Here is a 19,126-nt window from a genome sequence, read left to right on the forward strand (position 1 = left end):
TACGATAGATCCACCCTCTGCGGTATTACGTAGCAAGATGCTCATTATATAAACTGTTTCATGAAAAAATATAGCACAGGATAATGTGCTAAAAATGAAACAAAACAAAAACCAGTATATGCAAATATGGTTATAGATAAACATAAGGAGTAAGTGAAAGAATACTGTTAATATTGCGAGACTAGAGGGAGATGTGTAGACTCTTAAATTTGTATTGACATGACTCTCTCTGGTTTGGTTATAAGAAGCATAGAATCAATCATGATATTGAATGAATCAATTATATATAATATATAGTATTAGACTATGAATGTGAGCAAAGATTCCATTTGGGGAGAATTGAGATGCTGGTCCTGTAAGAAAGGGTGATACATATATATAATCTAAAAAAGGATTATCCAGGAGAAAAACTTAAGTTTTGCCCCCTATCTTTTCTTTTTTCAATTCTTTGTTCTACAATCTAATATTTTGAACCAACCTTCAGTCCTCTGAAGATGACAAAGAAGAATGGGAGGAGAGTCTCCAAGTAGGTAAAGAAAACTGAAGTTGCAGAATAACGGGAGGATGAATGGTTTAAGACGTACCTGACTACCTGTGAGGGGCCACAGGTAACGGGTGCTTGAGGTGTTAAGAAATAGCAAGGAGGCCAACGTGGTTAGGGCTGAGTAAGCAGGGAGATTAGGACAAAGGAGGTTATAAAAGGACCCAGGGGCCAGATTATAAAAGGTAGGGTTTTCAAAAATTCTTACTGCAATTAAAAGTAAGAAAAACACTTTTACACCATAAGCCAGCCTACATACGTGTACTTACACCCAAACCACACACATATCACAAACCACAGTTTGAAAAATACTGATTGAATGTTATTCTATGTGTGAGAAAAAGTCATTAGAAGCACAGGTGTTACAAGATTTGACCTACATTTTAAAGAGTCACCTTGGCTGCTGTATGGAAAACAGACTTGGGGGTGGGGTAGCAAGAATGGGAGCAAAGATTCCATTTGGGGAGCATTGAGGTGCTGGTCTAGGTAAGAGAGGGTGGTGGCTACACTGGAATCTTAGCAGTAGGAGTAATAGTAGATTGGATTTGAATATGTTTTTATGCAAATCTACTACAAAGCACTGATAATTTGGATGTGCCGCATGAGAAAAAAAAGAAGAGTTAAAAATGACTCCTAATTTGGGGTTATGATCAACTGGCTTAATGGTGATGCCATTTACTTAACTGAGGAGCAATATGATAAAATCAGAACACGACAGAGGGAATAAAGCTTTTTACTTAGGATACATCAAGTTTGAGTTGCGTTCTAGACGTCCATTTGGAAAAGTTGAGTGGCTCCTTTTGAAGTTGAAATGGTTATATGGCTTGCTTTGGCTAATAAAATATAAGAAATGAAGTGTATTATTCTAGTGGAAATAAATTTGGGTGATATCACTGTCTAGATGGCTAGCAGCATGACTAAATGGAAAGTTTTGAGGGCATGATTTTTCCAACTGTGAATCTTGACCATGAAGTGAATGTAGGGGTCTTGATCAGAATTTTTTAATGACATGAAATAAAACAAAATTAACAGAATAGGATAGGGTAGGATAGGATAAAATAGGATAGCACCAAATAGGATAGGACAGGACAGGACAGGACAGGACAGGAGGACAGGACAGGACAGGACAGGATAGGATAGATCAAAGGATACCACATGTTCACTTAGCAAGAACTACACACTTGGCAAAAAAACTTCAGCCCATGATGAAGTGTAAGAGAGACACTTAGTAAGGAAGATGCAATGAATGCAGGTATTGGCAAACAATATTTGATCTTTAGCTAACCTGCATCTCATTTACCTTTGCAGTAGGCAATGGTTTACCATAACAGGATAGTTCATTTTGTCCATATTGTCAGTTAGGACATTGGAAATGAAAGTAGATCGATAGAGAAAATCCCCAGCTCACAACCTAATGCTAGACCTTCCCCCACTGACACTTTTCTGCCTTGTTCTCTTTCTTTATAGCAGTTTATCACTCATCGGAAAGCATAATATTAACAGGACTGAAGGGCCCAGTCATGAGCACTTCTTCCATGGTTATTTTTGCATGTGCACAAGGATCTTGATGATGGTATCAGTTTTTTTCTTTTCTTTTCTTTCTTTTTTTATTTTTATTTTTTTGCATTTATATCCAAACCTCTGTTAATACAATGACAATAGAAAAAAGAATCTCCATGGTGCCACACATTTGAACGCTTACTGTTACCTACTATTAAATAAGATTCAATATGAACAAGCCCTTAAATTCAAGTTCAATGACTTGAAACACTCACCCAGCAAATATTTACTGAACAGACATTACGTTGCAGGAAAATGATCTTTTTTACTTCTTGTCACAACCCTGTGAGGGGTGAGTGACTATTTCTATTTTACAGCTAAGAAAACCAAGATTCATGAGGTTTAATGAGTTGCCTATTCAGATAATCAGTGGGATTTGGGATTGCAAACCAGGTCTTTGCGAAGCCAAGCCACGTTGGGTCTTGTTACACTATATCCCAGCAGCTTCATCCAAGTGCACTGTCAGTATTGTTTTCAAAGGAAGAGATTGTAAGCACCTTACTTCTCAGGCTAAAAGGGAGTGGTTAGGTAAATCACGGTACGTCTGACAATGACTACTAATGCAGGAGAACTACATAATATATAGGAAGGTTTTCAACATATACGTGTTGTGTAGAAATAAAACAATCCAACAGCCAAGAAAAAAAAGACAGAAAAGTGTTGTTTGAACATTCGTATTTGAATACCAAACAAGAGATATATACATATATCCATATACCCACCACACATGTCTATGTATCTTGAGCACAATATACCAGAGCCTATTAATAGTGGCTGGTTCTTTAGAGAAGGACTGGTTGTCTAGGGTAAGAAATTAAATTACTTTTCATTGTCGACCAAGTATTCTATTAAACTATGTTGTCAACATGAGTCCTATTGTAAGAATAATGCCAGATCTTGGCACACAGTGGGGATGCATTTCCGCCATCCTTTCTGAGATTAAATCATATGGCTTGCTTTGGTCAATAAAATGTGAGCAGATACAAAATGTGCCATGTTTGAGCAGAAGTTTTAAGAGCCAAGGCCCAACTCACTCTTCTATCCCAGCCACCCTGAAAGCATGTGCAGAGATAAAACCTCCATCAGCCAGAGTGACCATGAGCAGAGCTCTCCTGCCAACCCACATTGCACATGTCGAGAGAGCAAGAAACAGACTTTCATTATCTTAAGCCACGAAGAGCTAAGGTTGTTTGTTTCGGCAGCATCACTCAGCCTTTCCTGGCTAATAACAACATAAAAAAGAAATGCCACTGTATAGAGAAACAGAAACCTACCAATCACATTCAAACTATTCAGTATTTTTTAATGTTAAGAGGAAAATGTGTTTTAAAATAATAAATTGGTTCATTCGTTAATTAAGCAAATATTTACTGAGCAATAAATATGTCTCAGGCAATTCCAGCCACAGGGGAAGTTCCAATAAATAAGGCAGACAAAATCCCCACTTATCACAATTCACACAAACAAATAAATAAGCGAGAAGAGATCAGGTAATAATGTGGGCTCTGATGAAAATAAAGCCACATGATGTCCTGGGAGGGACCAGGTGACTAGTTTGGGACATCAGAGAGGCCTCTGGGAAGAAATCATTTCAGCTGATGGTTGCAATTACGATTCTAGTTCTAAAACCAGAAAGAAGTTTCTTTAAACTTCTCCAGAGTCTCCAAATATTCTCGAGTAGGCCTATATTTCATTTTACATCAGAATAACACCATAAAGTAAATACATAACAGCAGATAAAGTGATGGGGAAAATAGAGTCCTCAGTTAGAAAACCTAGGAGGTCCAGCTTTCACCCAGAAAGTGAGGGGCCATATTCAGTTACACCTGCAGATGGAACCGATAGAGTCCTAAGTGGATACAGAAGCGAACGTTGGCACCTCTCTAAATGGAGGAGGCCACCAATTGAAAATGTATCCCATAAAACATCAATCAAGATAGCAGTAAAAGGGGTGAAATGTGTACACACATAAAAACAATTGAAAACATTTGCCTAATTATACAGACAAAGATATCAAGACCAGTGCTGAAAGGGGACGAAAACTTAGGAGACGCAGAATGTCTGCTCTAATGGAACCCAATCCAGAGCTGGTAACATGGCCTCAGGGACAAATGCCATCAATTACAAAAGCATTAAAGAGTTAATAAAGCCTGTGAAGTGTTTCCAAAGAAAGGAGGATCTGAAAGAAGGAAGCCACAATTCCACTTTTATCAGCAATTACTCTTTCATAGTTTTGTATCAAGCTAACTTTATTAAATCATTCTGCAAAGGTCAAGTGGGATGTGTCTTTCCTGGACTATTTTCCTATTTCATTACACAGACTGAGTAACTGGATAATATACACTGTATTTCCAAAGACTGGAAGACATTTACGCCCAAGTGCTGATTTCCTGTGGTGTGATATTAGTCACTTAGACAATGGGGTCTTATATGATGTTGTGTGTGGGTAGGAACTCAGCCAATTCCTTTTTTGATGCCTGAAAATCTTCCAGCTGTCAGAAACAGTTTAACTACTTATCATTTGAAAAACCAACTAGTTCCAAGTCATCTCTACAGCCATAGGGCATAATAGCCTCAGTTTTCATAATTAACACTTTTGCTTAAATGAAATAAATTATTCAAAAGGTATAAAAGCCATTTAGCGGCTAGGTAATAATTTATGAGGTACCAAGTTTCTTGTAGTCAAGATGTCTTCTTTTCCCCAATATTGGGGCAATGCTTGAAACTCTGAAAGGCTGAACAATACAAAAGAGGACCCCAATATTTAAAATTTGTATAGCAATATTGTTATGATCATTTTGGAAGTGACGACAAAACAACAGTGCATTATATTTATATATTATCTCTTACGCAAACATTTTAAAACTTTTCACAAATATGATCTCATTTTTCTTTCAGCACCTTTAACAAGTAGGCACTGTCTGGTGTCATTATCACCAATGCAGAGGTAAAGAAAACCAAAATATTATCAGCAGTTGTGTTTGTGGGGTTGTGGCTCTTCAGATGAATTTTTTTTCTTCTTTCTATACATTTCTGTGTTTTCTAATTTTTCTTTAATGGACCTCTATTATTTTTACAATGAAAACAAAATTTTTAACATTTTGAAGTAAATACCAGCAGATATTGCTACCCCCATAATAAATTAATGTCCTTTCTCTGTTTGTTTGTTTGTTTGTTTGTTTGTTTGTTTTTTCCACCAACCCAAAGGCCTCTATGACACACACTCTTCCTCACTAAGAAGCAGAGTAACATGTTCTTTATCTATACCCAGTAGGGAAAGCAAGAGAATTAACATTTGTTGAAAGTTCACTATATGTGCTAGAACTATGCTAGGACACTTAAAATTAACCTAGCTAATCTCACCATCTGAATGAGGTAAGTGTTAATTAATTTTGAAAATGGCAGCTCTGAGAAGCTATGGCCTCAAGGGCATAAGTAGGCTAATAATAGGAGAACCAATAGGAGGATGCAAACCCACATCTGACTGATTCCACAGCCAGTACTCTCAACAGAGTGATACGTTCAGGTCGAGTCTTCTCATCTATCCTCCCAGCATTTCCAGTCCTCCATAGAGGGTGGGAATTAGATAGCATCTGTCATCTGCTTGAAAGCCTTCAGTCACTTGCCACTGCATACAGAATCGAAGCTCCTTACTGTGGCCCACAGGTGGGCCCGGCACGATCCAGCCAGGCCAGGCTCATCTTCCACCACACTCCTCTTCCGCATACTGGACTGGAGGACCTAATTTCAGTACCTCAAAGAAGCAAAGCTTTTTCTCAAATCTGGATCATCACATATGCTGTCCCCTTTACTTAGAAAGCACCTCTATTCACTTCCCAAGGCTCATTTCCTCTCATTCCCTTCTCGGCCTTCCCTGATAACTCAGTCTAAGTACTTAGGTCCCATGATTCTTTCTTTGTATCTTATTCATTTCCTTTCCAACACTCAGCACAACTTCCAATTATGTGTTCGTTTCTTTACTCATTTATATCTAACCTCCTACATGAACTTCTGCAGGGACAAAGTCTGTTCAACAAAACATTGAAGACACTAAAACAATTCCTGGCTGGCAGAAAATTCTGAAAAAGTATTTACCAAATAAATGAATTAAAAAGTTAGATCTCAGGCTTTAATGACTCTCAGTTCCCATTCTAATTGTTAATATAATTTGTAGCATTTATTCAAAAGGTCATTTGGCCTGCCTGGGTCCGGCTGTGCTATCAGTTAACACCGGCCTCCCTCTCATCTTCAAGAGTATGTCAATGGCATTATTGGGACACAATTCTTCTTTCCCTCCCCACCCCTGCCCTGGATTCCACGGAGTCCATCTGACTCAGCTACATGGCTGCCGTGCAACTAAACAAAGCTGGATCTCTTTCAGCAAAGAAGACAGAGGGGAATGACCATCTAGGTAGTCAAACACTAGATGACTTCCTGCCCCGGCCATGAGGTTAAAAGCCCACAGACATGTGCCTGAAAAAAATCTACTCACACTTTCCCTCCTGCATATACAGCTTTCCATAAAAATTAGAAAAGTTTCTTTTCAAGAGATTTCTAATATCCCCAGTAAACACTTCCACAGTGCTCTCACACCATTGTTAGGAGTCAGATTTCCAGCGAAACATTTCTTCCATGTATAAGCTCTGGGGGTGGGGAATTGGAGACCACTGCCTCAGACTGGTCGTTACTGCACTTTCTTTGGGTCTTAGAAATATACCTGTTTTTATGACAAAAGTTGCTATGATAAATAAGCTACTGCCATTAAAGATTCTCTAGAGCAGAGGTCAGCTTATTATTTTCTTGTTTGTAACTTCTGTCCCATTATTTTTGGAACTCAGAGTGGTAAGAGAGAGTCATTTAAAAACTGTGACCATATATGGCAAAAAAAAAAAGAAACTATGAATACATCTTCTCAATATATTCTATTCACATAAAAGAGCTATTCGGTGACTTCTCCATTCATGGTCATTAAAAACAATCCCTCCATGTCTGTCAACTATAATTAAAAATAAATTTTAAAAAATAATCCCACCATTATTTTAGTAACTTGGATAGCTTAATGTGCTAGTTTAAAAGCCCAGAAACACGTTTGATAATCTGTACATTGTGATTAATGTGATTAACTAATAATATTAATAGCCAAGTTTTATTGATTGCTCACCATTGGCCAAGCATATTGCAAGCTCACATTTAACCCTCAACAGAGTTCAATAAAGAAACCATCACCATTTTTCTTTACAGAATTTGAAATTAGTTTAGAAATATTAGATAACTTATCCAAAATCACACAGCTAGTACAAATTTTTAAATTTCTGACCCAGAATTTAAGACCTAGGTCTGCAGTCCCCAAAGACTATAGCACTTCTCTCCAACTGAGGCATGGACTTTACCCTTAATGCTTTAGGACAACAGCTAAGGCCTGACTTTTCTAAAGGGTTGGGTATAACAGAAAGCGACTGCAAAACAGAAAACTTAAACCTTGGTACACTCTGTAGGCCCTCTCAGATCCCTCTCCACCCTTATCCACCCTGCTCGTTCTGTAGGGAACTGCTGTATGGACCTAAATGCTTGGCTCCTGTGCCCACTGGATTCTGAGTGGGTTCAGACAATGGGATCCCCAGCAGGAGTTAGGAGAGAGGAGGAAAGTGAGGCCAGGACAGTTTTCCCTACCCTAGCTTCCCTCACAATTACCTCTGGTTTCTCTGTCCCTTCATCAGAGGCTACTCTCTGAGCCAACTACTCTCTCTTCTGCCAGTTTCCAGTAATCTCTCCTTCCCCACTTCATAGCAGCTCTACTACTCTCCTGGGATTTGTGCATGATCCCTTGGGATTCCCCTATACACTTCCAATTTTGTAAAGTATCTCTTTATTAAAAAACCTTCTCTGTATTTCCAAATTCAAGTGTGGCATCTGTTTCTTGTTGACCCTGACTGACATGACCGATGATCACCTGACTGTGCAGCACCCTCAGGCCCAAACGTTCCCACGGGGCCCTCCACCTGCCCCTGTGCTTCTGGGAGCCGTTTAGTTCTCTTCAGCAGTCCTCTATTCTTCCAAGCCCAGAAAGGAGAAATTGGTTTCCTATAAGTAAATATAACATGCAAACATAAAACTCCACCTACAAATGTAGCCTTTGACATCCATCTGCAAAGCTCCTTAGTTCTTCATTGTCTGTAGTACAGCTATGTGTTCTTTCCTCTCCAACCCGGAGTAGGATATTTGCTTTTCCTTTACATAATCAAGAGACCCACTAGAGTGTGTTTGGGGAAGGAGAGCGGTACAGTTTTCCCCCAAAAAAATTACACTTGGAGCTTAAAAAACAAAAAGAAAAGAAGGCAGGTCTTCCCATTTTTGGTCATGAAGGCTAAACAAAAAAACTTTGGGGCCCATCCTCAGAAAAGCACCCAATTACACACATTTGGATAATTAGCAAGAATGATCATCCCAATCAGCTTGTAACAAAGGGCCCTGCAGCTTCCAGACCTTCAACGAAGAGCTCTCCATTGATGAAAATGCAGCTGGACCACTAAGTGCTGGCATTGCATCCTTACCAAGCTTTTGATGGGACAGCTTAGCAAGATGATAATCATGGCAGATATATGTTCCTTCTCCATTGAATTTCCTATTAGGCCCCTGAGATTGAAAGTCTCTCAATCTATTTTTAATGAAGCAAGAATTGTCCCGTGTTGCTTAATCTCAGATCCCCTAACCCTATAAACTGGAGATTCCAGTAGCCATGGACCTCTCTTACTGGATAATTTGGGAGTCCCAGCCTCTGTCTGAACACCTTGGCTTCTTTTGTCTGGCAACCACACAGCTGGCATCATATAAAAATGGAGCTGAGAAATGGGCTAGCCCCAAACCTCACTGTGGCGGTTGAGAACTGGGAGGGATAGCTTGGCTGCAGAGGTTCCCCCTGGAGGAGCGAGGGACCCCAACCACACACGAGTCCCTCCAGCCTGGAGTACTGGTGCCAGGAAATGGAGCCCCCACAATATCTGCCTGTGAAAAACAGTGGAGATTCCAACCATCCAGGTGGGATGGAAGGCTGCGGGAAACCCAGATGTCCTCTTAAACGGCCCACGCACAGATTCACTCACTTCCACACACTCACCTCGGGCTCCAGGGGAGGGATGGTGATTTGGGGGGTGTCAGAGGCACTGGAAGAACAGTCACCATTTTTCCTCTGTGGGGTCCTTCCTCCATGCAGCCAGCAAGAGCTACCATTTTTAATGTGTTGAGCCCGCCCCACAGGCCAAATCTGAATCTGATTGGTCTGCTGACTCACTGGGACCCCACCCCATCCAACTTCCCCAACACTGGAGGCATTTAATCTGTGAGCAGCCAGACCCAAACAAATTGCTCTTGTTCTTGGAAAACTATCAGAGTCCATGGGCCCCAGGTGGGAGGCAACTGGCTTCCATGTGCTCTGAGACTTTTGCTGAGTAGCTCCAGGGTCTGCACCGGCACCAAACCAGGGTCTACATTAACCTGGTGACCACAACTCTTCCCACTCTACTGACTCCCTGAGACCCAGCCTCACCCAACTCACATACCACACATGGTTTTATCAGTAGCTGAACTTAAGGGAGCTGGAAGGTGGCAGCAGGCCTCTGTGTCCTGGAATTTTGCCTAGCTACCCCAGGCCCTGTACTGGTGGCAGACATCCTCAGTTTGCAGCATAGCCTCTCCCACCTGCCACCAGGGTTAGCTCAGGCAGTGAACAACTGCAGATCACTTTACTGTTCCTACCAGGTAGTCCCCAGCTGGTCACAGGCAGTGGGTGACCTGGGCCTGCCCCAGATCCCCTCCCAAGAGGTCCCAGAACCAACATACTTGGAGGTTGGCTCACACCACAGCAGAGCACTGCCCAATTAGCCCTATAAGCAGCACACACAAAGGGTGGTCCTAAGAGGCACCAGAGCCCACTGGGGTGAATTCCACTCATTGGGGTAATCTCCCCACACAGCAGCCTATAAGCTGTGGATGTGGCCAAACCCCACAGCCAATTAGCCTGAGGGTCAATCCCACGTACTGACATGTCAATAGCAATCAAGGCTCAACCATAACAGGAGGGCACATACAACCTATGCAAGGGGCACTCCTGGAGCACCTGGAGCAGGTGACCAGGGAGACAGTGTCAGAGCCCCACAGGGCACCTAACTACATAAGGCCACCCGGCCTAGACAGGGACACATAGCAGAGCTACCTCATAGATAGAAACAAACACAGGGAGGCAGCCAAAATGAGGAAACAAAGAAATATGTCCTAAATGAAAGAACAGGAGAAAACTCCAGAAAAATAACTAAGTTAAATCGAGGCAAGAAACCTATCAGATACAGAATTCAAGACAATGGTTGTAAGGTTGCTCAAGGAACTTAGTGAGAACTTCAACAAAGAGATGGCAAGCACGAACAAGGACATAAAAACCATAAAAAAGAACCAGTCAGAAGTGAAAAATTATAATAACTGAAGTGAAGACTGCACTAGAAAGAATCACCAGCAGACTAGATGAGCAGAGAGATCAAATCAGCGATTTGGAAGACAAGGTAGCAAAAAACCCAATCGGAACAGCAAAAAGAAAAAAGAATACAAAAAAAATGAGTATAGTTTAAGAGACCTCTGGGATAACATCAAGCATAACAATAGTCCCATCATAGGGGTACCAGAAGGAGAAGAGAGAAAACAAGGGATTGAGAACCTATTTGAATAATTAATGACTAAAAATGTTCTTAACCTGGTAAAGGAAATAGACCTACAAGTCCAGGAAGCACAGAGAATCGTAGTCAAGATGAACCCAAACAGGCCCACACCAAGACACATTGTAATTAAAATGCCAAAAGTTAAAGACAAAGACAGAATCTTAAAAGCAGCAAGAGAATGGCAACTAGGAACTTATAAGGGAGCCCCCAGAAGATTGTCAGCTGTTTCCCAACAGAAGCTTTGCAGGCCAGTAGGGAATGGCACAAAATATTCAATGTGGTAAAAAGCAAGGATCTACAATCAAGGCTACTCTACAGAGCAAGGCCATCATTTAAAATCAAAAGACAGATAAAGACAAGAAAAAGATAAAGGAGTTCATCACCACCAAACCAATATTATAAGGAATGTTAGAGGGACTTCTTCAAGATGGAAAAAGAAAAACATAAAAATTATGAATAATAAAATGGCAATAACTGTATATGTATCAATAATTACTTGTAATGTAAGTAAATTAAATGCTCCACTCAGAAGACATAGGGGGGCTGAATGGATGAGAAAATAAAACCCTTACATATACTGCCTATAAGAGACTCACTTCAGATTGAAAGACACACACAGATGGAAAGCAAAGGAATGGAAAAAGATATTTCGTGAAAATGGAAAGGAAAAAGAAGGGAAAAAAAGCTGGAGTGGCAATACTTATGCCAGACAAATAGACTTTAAAACAAAGGCTATAACAAGAGGCAAAAAGGACCTAGTAATCCCACTATGGGGTATTTATTTGAAGAAACCAAATACTACTTCGAAGGGACATGTGCATCTATATGTTCATTGCAGCATTGTTTACGATGGCCATGATGTAGAGGAATCCTGGGTGTGTGTTGATGGAAGATTGGATAAAGAGGATGTGATACATATGTACAATGAAATATTGCTTGGAATAAAATGGGTTCTTGCCATCTTTGGCAGCATGGATGGACCTGGAAGATACTGTGCTGAGTGAAATATGTCAGACAGAGAAAGACAGATGCAATGTGATTTTGCTTATATGTGAAATCTGAAGAACAAAATAAATAAATGAAACAGAAATAAACTCATAGATACTGAGAACATTTTGATGGTTGCCAGACAGAGGGGGGTTGGGGATGAGTGAAAAGGGGAAGGGATTAAGACGTACAAGTTGGTGGTTACACAGTAGACATGGGGATATAGGGTGTAGCATAAGGAATACAGCCAATAATATTGTAATAACTATGTATGCGGTCAGATGAATACTAGATTTGTTGGGATAATAGATGGGAGGGGATGGGAGCACAGTGAAAAAGATGAAAGGATTAGGAAGTACAACCTGGTAGTTACAAAATAATCATGGGGATGTAAAGTCAAGCATAGGGAATATAGTCAATAATATGGTAATAACTATGTATAGTGCCAGGTGGGTACTAGACTAATCAGGAGGAATCATTTCTTAAATTATATAAATGTCTAACCACTATGCTGTACACCTGAAATTAATATAAAATAATATTGAATGTCAAATATAATTGATAAATTGAAATGGGGGGGAAGGTGAAGGGGAATAAGAGGTCCAAATTGCCAGGTATAAAACAAACAAGTCATGGGGATGTAATGTACAACATAGGGAATATAGTCCATAATATTGTGATAACGTGGTACAGTGTCAGATGTTTGCTGGACTTGTCATGGTGATCACTTCTTTAGGGATATAAATGTTGAAGAACTGTGGTGTACACCTGAAACTAATATAATATTGTATGTTAGCTCTATTTTAATAAAAATCTTTTTTAAAAATGGAGCTGACATGCACTTTGCCACTGCATCTGCCCAGTAACTTATTGTTTATCCCTAGAGATTCAGCTCCAGGGTCACTTTTTCAGAGAAGTGTTCCAATGCTGGGTGGAAGTGTACCCTCTCTTCCTGGGTTCCGGTCCTCACTTTTCCTTGCATGTTACTTGATGTTCCCACTCTTTGTTTACTGTTCCAGCTCATTCACAGAGAAGCGTCTTCCTCACCATCATCACCCGCTGCCCAACATACAGCAGGAACTCGATAAGTATCAAGAACACGAATTAGTTAGGAAATAACGCTGCCTGTTGCCCTCACTCTACAAGTAGTGAAAAGAGCTGACATTTGTCAAGATGATTTTCAGACTCAGGAGCTCTACAAATGCTCGGCTTCGTGGAGCGGGGGGAGCCAGATGAGCAGGATCAAAAGGCAGTTATGTTTTCAGTTCCCTGATTAAAAGTCTCCTGAATGCCGCAGGATTACAAGAGCTGGGGAACGAGATGTCAACACACCTCTTGGGGAAAAACCTCAGCACTACTGATTTTTGTGTGGTGGGGCTTTGTCAACCTCCAGCTGGGGAGACGGTGGGACCAGAGCTCAGTGCCGACCAAACCATAATTCCACTGCTCACCCTCACACAGTGTCACTGCTTCTCTCCGTATCTCTCCCACTGGGTCAAGAGCAGGTGGTGGGGTTTGAGGGCAGATAAGGCTAAAGTGTCTCCACATTTCAAAGTGACTTCCCTCTCTCAGTTCTGCTGTGGTGAGTGACCCTACCCACTGCTTCAGGTCCCCGAAAACTCATCAGTCAGTTTTCTGGTCAAGTGTGGCCAAGGCTTCAATGCAGCCAAAGCCTTCTCTCCCTGAGATCTTGATACATGGACCCCGAATCCATCTCTATGGATTCTAAGTCCATCAGTGTGGATGGACACAAGTTTTAGTGCTTTGTTTTTATTTTATAATTCCTCAGATTATTATATAACCAGGGCTAAGAACCAGTGCTCTAAGCAATAAACCAACTATCTATCTCCCTTTTCTGTTCTAATCTTCCCAGTGGTGAATCGGGGGGGAAAAAAAATCAAAAAGTTGTGCCATCTGCATTGTTCAGAAAGACCAGAAATGTGGCTTTCAAGTGACTTGTTAGGCCCCCAGCCTCCCACTTCTTCCCTAAAGCCTGGCACCAATCCAATCTCAAGACCATCTGCGAGCCTCTGGTCTTTACATGAGCAAAACAGCTGGTCCCTGTACTGCAGGGATTATTGCAATATCACCCTCATTCCCCCAATTCACACACTCTTGAGGTTGAGCTCCTTCTTCAGAAGATCATGTGGGGACAGGGAGCATAAGAGAGTCACTCTTCATTCATTTATTTATTTGTTCGTTCCTTCAACAAGCAGGTACTGAGTACCCATCATGGGTCAGCCATGGCACTGGGCACTTAGGATCCAATGGTCTGCAATACTGAAGAGTGGATCTAGGAAACAAATAGAACTAGCTTACATCAGTGGATTTGGTAAGAAGCATAAGCCTACTTCCATTTCTTCCTTTCTCGTTTCTTCCTTTTCTCGTATAGATCATCTAACACTTAATTCCGGATCTGTGAGGGCTTGTCTATGGCTGAGGTGAGCCGTGTGGCTCTCTTGGCATAAATACTGCCCCTTGTCAAACTTGTTCTGCTCCTCAATGTTCGACATCAGCTCTCTTTATCCATAAGTGATGAAACATCAAAAATCATTTACTCAGAATGGTTGAGGCCTAAGTCTTCGTCTCCAAAATAGATTTCTTTCCTCTAGAGATCTTGGTTCTGGTTCCATGTGGTAATTAGGTAAGGTGAGGATTAATTCTTCCGTGGCATCTCCACACACAGAGTATTAATTAATCTATCCTCCTCTCCCACTCAAGGCTCTTTCTAAACTCACACCATGAGCCAGTGACCTTGCTCACTACACTGGTTCTATATGCCAGCACTAATGAAGGTCCCTTCTAACATAGGATGTTCCCCAAATATCCAAGGGTATGTGAAAATACGTTTGTAAATTGGGCTGATTAAAAGCCTAAAACAATATGCTTGTTCCCATTACAGATGTGCAATATGGTATCTATTCCTAGGAAAATTGTTGTCAAGGAATGACTCAGCATCTGACATTAATACATCAATTATTGAATAAGTTCAAGTTTTTATTTTCAGTTTTTACTTTTAACTTTACAAATTAAAGTGTATAACTATGTGGACAAAGGGGAAGCCCTCCATACACAATCAAGTTGAAACTCAGTTGAATGCCAAGGGCTCAAAGTCCTTAGGGCTGCTTGTCCCAGGGGATGAAAGTAAGAACTTGGACTGGGGAAGTCAGATCCCTATTCCCTCGGAAATGGATTAAATACAGAAAAGAGAAAAAAAAACCTACGGAGACTTTCAACATGAAAAATATGAGCAGAGGAACAGATCTCAAGAGATATGCAGAAATGAGAGAATGGCATAAAGAAGTATATTAAAAAGAGATATGAGCCATACATGGCAAGTTCTGAGATCAGGAGGGAAGGGAAAGTGATATGTAAAATCAGTTTCATGGTGTAATCCCACATCCTGGTAGCTTTTCTCTCATGTAATGGGAATCAATGCTTTTTTTTTTTTTTTTTTAATGCCTATTTTCAAGTTGAGTTTGGCACGAATATAGATTGACATAACAAAGTGAGTATTGCAAGCACCATTTGGAAGGGTAAATAAAAATAGGTTCTGACACTAGGCTGAGCAGAAGTCAAGCCTGTTTCTGCTATGTCTGGCTCTGTGCGACCCTGGGCAAACTGATGAACAACTGCAGACCTCAGTCCACACATCTGTAAATTGGGGCTATAAACGTCTGCCTTACAGGATTTTGTGACGATCAAACAAGATAACGAAAGTAAGTGTTCAGTAAGGATGACCTCTTCTTATAATATTTTTTGAATAGATAATTGTGAGAAAAAGGGCACTATATTTGACTGAATGGACAAGTGTGTGAGCTAAAGAGATCTAAGGCACTTAAAAGAATTTGGGAAATTTTACCTAGTGCACTTCAAGTCCTTGAGGTTTTGAAAAGATGAACTCACATGCTTTAGAACAGCGCTGCCCAACAGAAATGTCTGCGATAATGGGCATGTTCTCTGTCTATACTGCTCAATACAGTAGCTTTGGGCCTCGTGTGGCTGTTGCACACTCAGAATGTGGCTGGTACAACCGAGGAACTGACTTTTAAATTTTATTTATTTTTAATTACTTTTAATTTAAATGGCCATACATGGCTAGTTGCTACCAAACTGAACAGCAAGCACTCCTGTAGATCTTTGTGACTATAAGATTCTCTCTCACAAGTCTCGACTTGGACAAGCAGGAGAGTGTGAGTTGGAGCACATTGGCTCTGGAATCAGACTGCCAGGATTCAAATCCAAGCTCTGCCACTGAGTGATCTCACTTAAGCTCCTTGTGCCTCAGTTTCCTCATCTATAAAAGAGGGCTGTTAATGCCATCACCAGCTTTATATAAGATGTTGGGAGGGATAAGTTAAGACAAGTAAGAACCTCAGAGGGTATTGTAATTATTTCCCTGCTTAAGAAAAAAGTCCTCTTGCTTTATACTATGTATTTACTCCTCTGCCTTATCCACTAGGTTATAAGCACAGCTATAACCCAGTCCAAGCACCAGGATTGGCATATTTAGACTCTCATTAAATAAATAAGTGTTTAAATAAGTGTTGAAGGAAGAGAAGGAGAGTAGAAGGGAGGGAGAAAGGAAGGACGACTGAATGAAATAGGTACTAATGTTTTTCATGAGTGAAGAGAGTTTCTAAAACAAAATACGAGGTGTGATCAAACAATGTGGTGAATGCGGCTGCCGAGTGCCATCCAATCGAAAGGCAGGGATCTTCAATACAGGAAGTGGCAAGTTGAACCTTAGTAACAGTGTGTGACAAGTTTCAACTTGTTCGGTGCAGTTAGTCAGGTGTGAGCTACGGTTGAGAGCAGGTGTGTTTTAAAGTGTGCTGTAAATCACCCTCCAGCATGACAACACTCTGTGCTGTCATCGTTTCTGGTATACGGCGATTGCTGTCAAATAAAAACATTACGGTGTGTCCTCATCCACCGTATTCACTGGATCTGACACCATGCAACTTCTGGCTCTTCCCCAAAGTCCAAATGATTCAGGACATCGAGGCAGCCACGACCTCGCAACTAAAGAGGCTCACGAAAGAGGACTTACAGAACTGCTTCAGAAAGTGGTAAGAACGACGGGATAAATGTGTTCAAAGTGAGGGGGAGCATTTTGAGGGGGATTAATCACAATCCTGTTATAAAAAAATTACTGTTATAATTTTTTTTTATTTAAACAGTCACCGTATTGTTTGATCACACCTCATATGAGATTTTTCAATAAAAATTTCAGTGGTGAAAACCATTGCAGATGAAGATAGAGGTAAGTGTTCTGCAGGAACATATGCTCCCCTGTAACAGTGAAGGGATGTGATAACTCTGAGAGCACCAAGGAAAGAGAAAGCTGGACTTGAGGGTGTTTTCTGGATACCACATCCATGGAAACACAAAATTAAATCCTTAAAACTGTTCAACTAAGCCTCTTCATGAGAATACAGCTGTGAGCTGTGGAACTTTATTTGTCCATGTTACAGTCTAATCTAAAAGGCACCATTAGAAGTGAGGTATACATTTTGTTGGCTCCCCATTTCCAAGTTTTTATTAATATGACATTCACCAGTTCCCTCAAAAAAGCAATGTTGGGCAAGTTTTCATAACTGTTTATTCATTATAAATAGTAAATATTTACTGCACTTTTTACATGAAAGACATTTTTACAACACATTGTTGTTGGCTGAGGCTGCAATACAAAGATAGAACTCTTGACCCATCACCCTCTAAGACCAATGTATGAACTAAACTCGGTACTACGTCTAGTCTCACTAACTCACTATGTCAGAGTTTGTAGCTCTAAAAGGAATGGATTTGTGCCTACCTCGTTCATGATTCCAAGGATAGAAAGAAATAAATAACACTGGCTTCCACCTTCTTATTCCTCTTAACATCTCAAAAAACAAATTTATTGACATTCTAAAATGTCACCACATAAATGTATGTAAACCTCAGTTCCTATAATCTTTTAATATTGGATATCATTGTATAATTTAAAAGTATGTGAGAGCCATGTGGCCATTTCTGTTCTTGCCCTGCCTTTCATAGAAAAGAGAAGAATGTAAACGTAGTCATCGTAAAAGCATTATTCTCAATCGTGGTCTCTAATCGAAAGGAGTGAGCCAGGTTGTTCACTGTCCAGCAAATAGCAAACATCACTGCATTCTACCACAATGAATCACGGGCTGCGAAAATAAAGCACCTGCAAAAATATAGTTCTGATTCTGTTTATATGGCCCTGGCCTTCGCCAAAGCCTCGGTGAGGTACACAGTATTGCACACTGATAAGCAGCTGTGGGAATGCACATCACTCTCCTCCCCCCCCACCCAGGTTGGCTTCCAAATGGAAATGAATTGGGAAAACATCATGCACCTCTCCCACAATGGGAAAAAAAACAAGCTCTTCTTCCTCTTATCCCATATCCTGTTAGCAAGACGTGTCCTTCCGGGACATTTATTAACAACTAAATTACAAATGAGGATAAGATAACAAATAATTTATTTGGGAGGTCCTTTACATCTAGTCTAACTTCCTACAAACGGTGGCATTTATTTTCATATCAATTTCCAGTGTGTAAAAGTCAAGGATTCCTGCTTCATTAGGTGAGCAGTTTTAAAGTTGTAGAAGTGTCAGCATTGGACATCAATCATGTTACACCTTAGAGAATTCTCCGACTATATTTTAGAACATTCTGCTTGCCCAAACCAGTCCAGATAAATCACACACACACATGCACACACAAGCACACACACACGCGCAGACACACGCACACACACACACACACACACACACACACACACACACGGAATGTTTTAGCTCCTTGATCATCAGCACTAAAGAGTTGGGATATTTGATACATAGCCATGTTAACTCATTGCCTTAAAATGTTACATTTGTCTTTTATTGTTCCGGGTCTTCCTTTTCTCCACTGCTTTTGTCCAATGTGTTCAAAAGAATTTGAAACCAACTACTGGAGAAAGAAAATCAATCATTCTCCTTTGTCTCCTGTCAAGGCTGCCCCCCACAGGGGTGATTTTTTTTTTTCTGAGAATATTCTTCATGTCTCGGCTGTGAAGACCGAAAACAGGGCCAGGTTTATCTCCAAGTGGACAGTCCACTTATGCGATATCTGGCTTGAGATAATGAAAGGCACCTGTAAGGAAACACACACACAGCTTTTTAGGTCACGCTGGGACAATTCACAGCAAGGGGCAAAATCAGCTACAGGCTGACAATGTCATATTTAATACTGCGGTATCAAAGGATCCAGACTAATATTTTTATTCCTGAGACAAGTCTGACACAACTGTGTGTCCTTGGGATTACACTCCATATGCTCCT

General features: G+C 40.6%; 1 protein-coding gene across 3 annotated transcripts in view; it reads right to left on the minus strand.

The window, feature by feature from the left end:
- Nucleotides 1–17,280: 17,280 nt before the first annotated feature.
- Nucleotides 17,281–19,126, minus strand: part of PAX3 (paired box 3) — a 92,075-nt gene continuing 90,229 nt past the window's right edge. The window contains exons 9-10 of one of the 3 annotated variants that reach the window (XM_074313974.2): nt 18,908–18,938; nt 17,281–18,752 (exon numbers count right to left, since the gene is read on the minus strand). In XM_074313974.2, the coding sequence (XP_074170075.1) occupies nt 18,686–18,752; nt 18,908–18,938 (98 nt within the window). In that variant the 3' untranslated portion in view covers nt 17,281–18,685. Of the gene's footprint in view, nt 18,939–19,126 lie in introns of all 3 variants that reach the window. The other 2 variants (XM_074313966.2, XM_074313961.2) reach the window with 2 other exon arrangements.

This window comes from Rhinolophus sinicus, chromosome 17 (genome assembly GCF_057876585.1).
Source record: "Rhinolophus sinicus isolate RSI-liver-muscle chromosome 17, RSI-T2T, whole genome shotgun sequence".
Taxonomy (NCBI): Eukaryota; Metazoa; Chordata; class Mammalia; order Chiroptera; family Rhinolophidae; genus Rhinolophus; species Rhinolophus sinicus.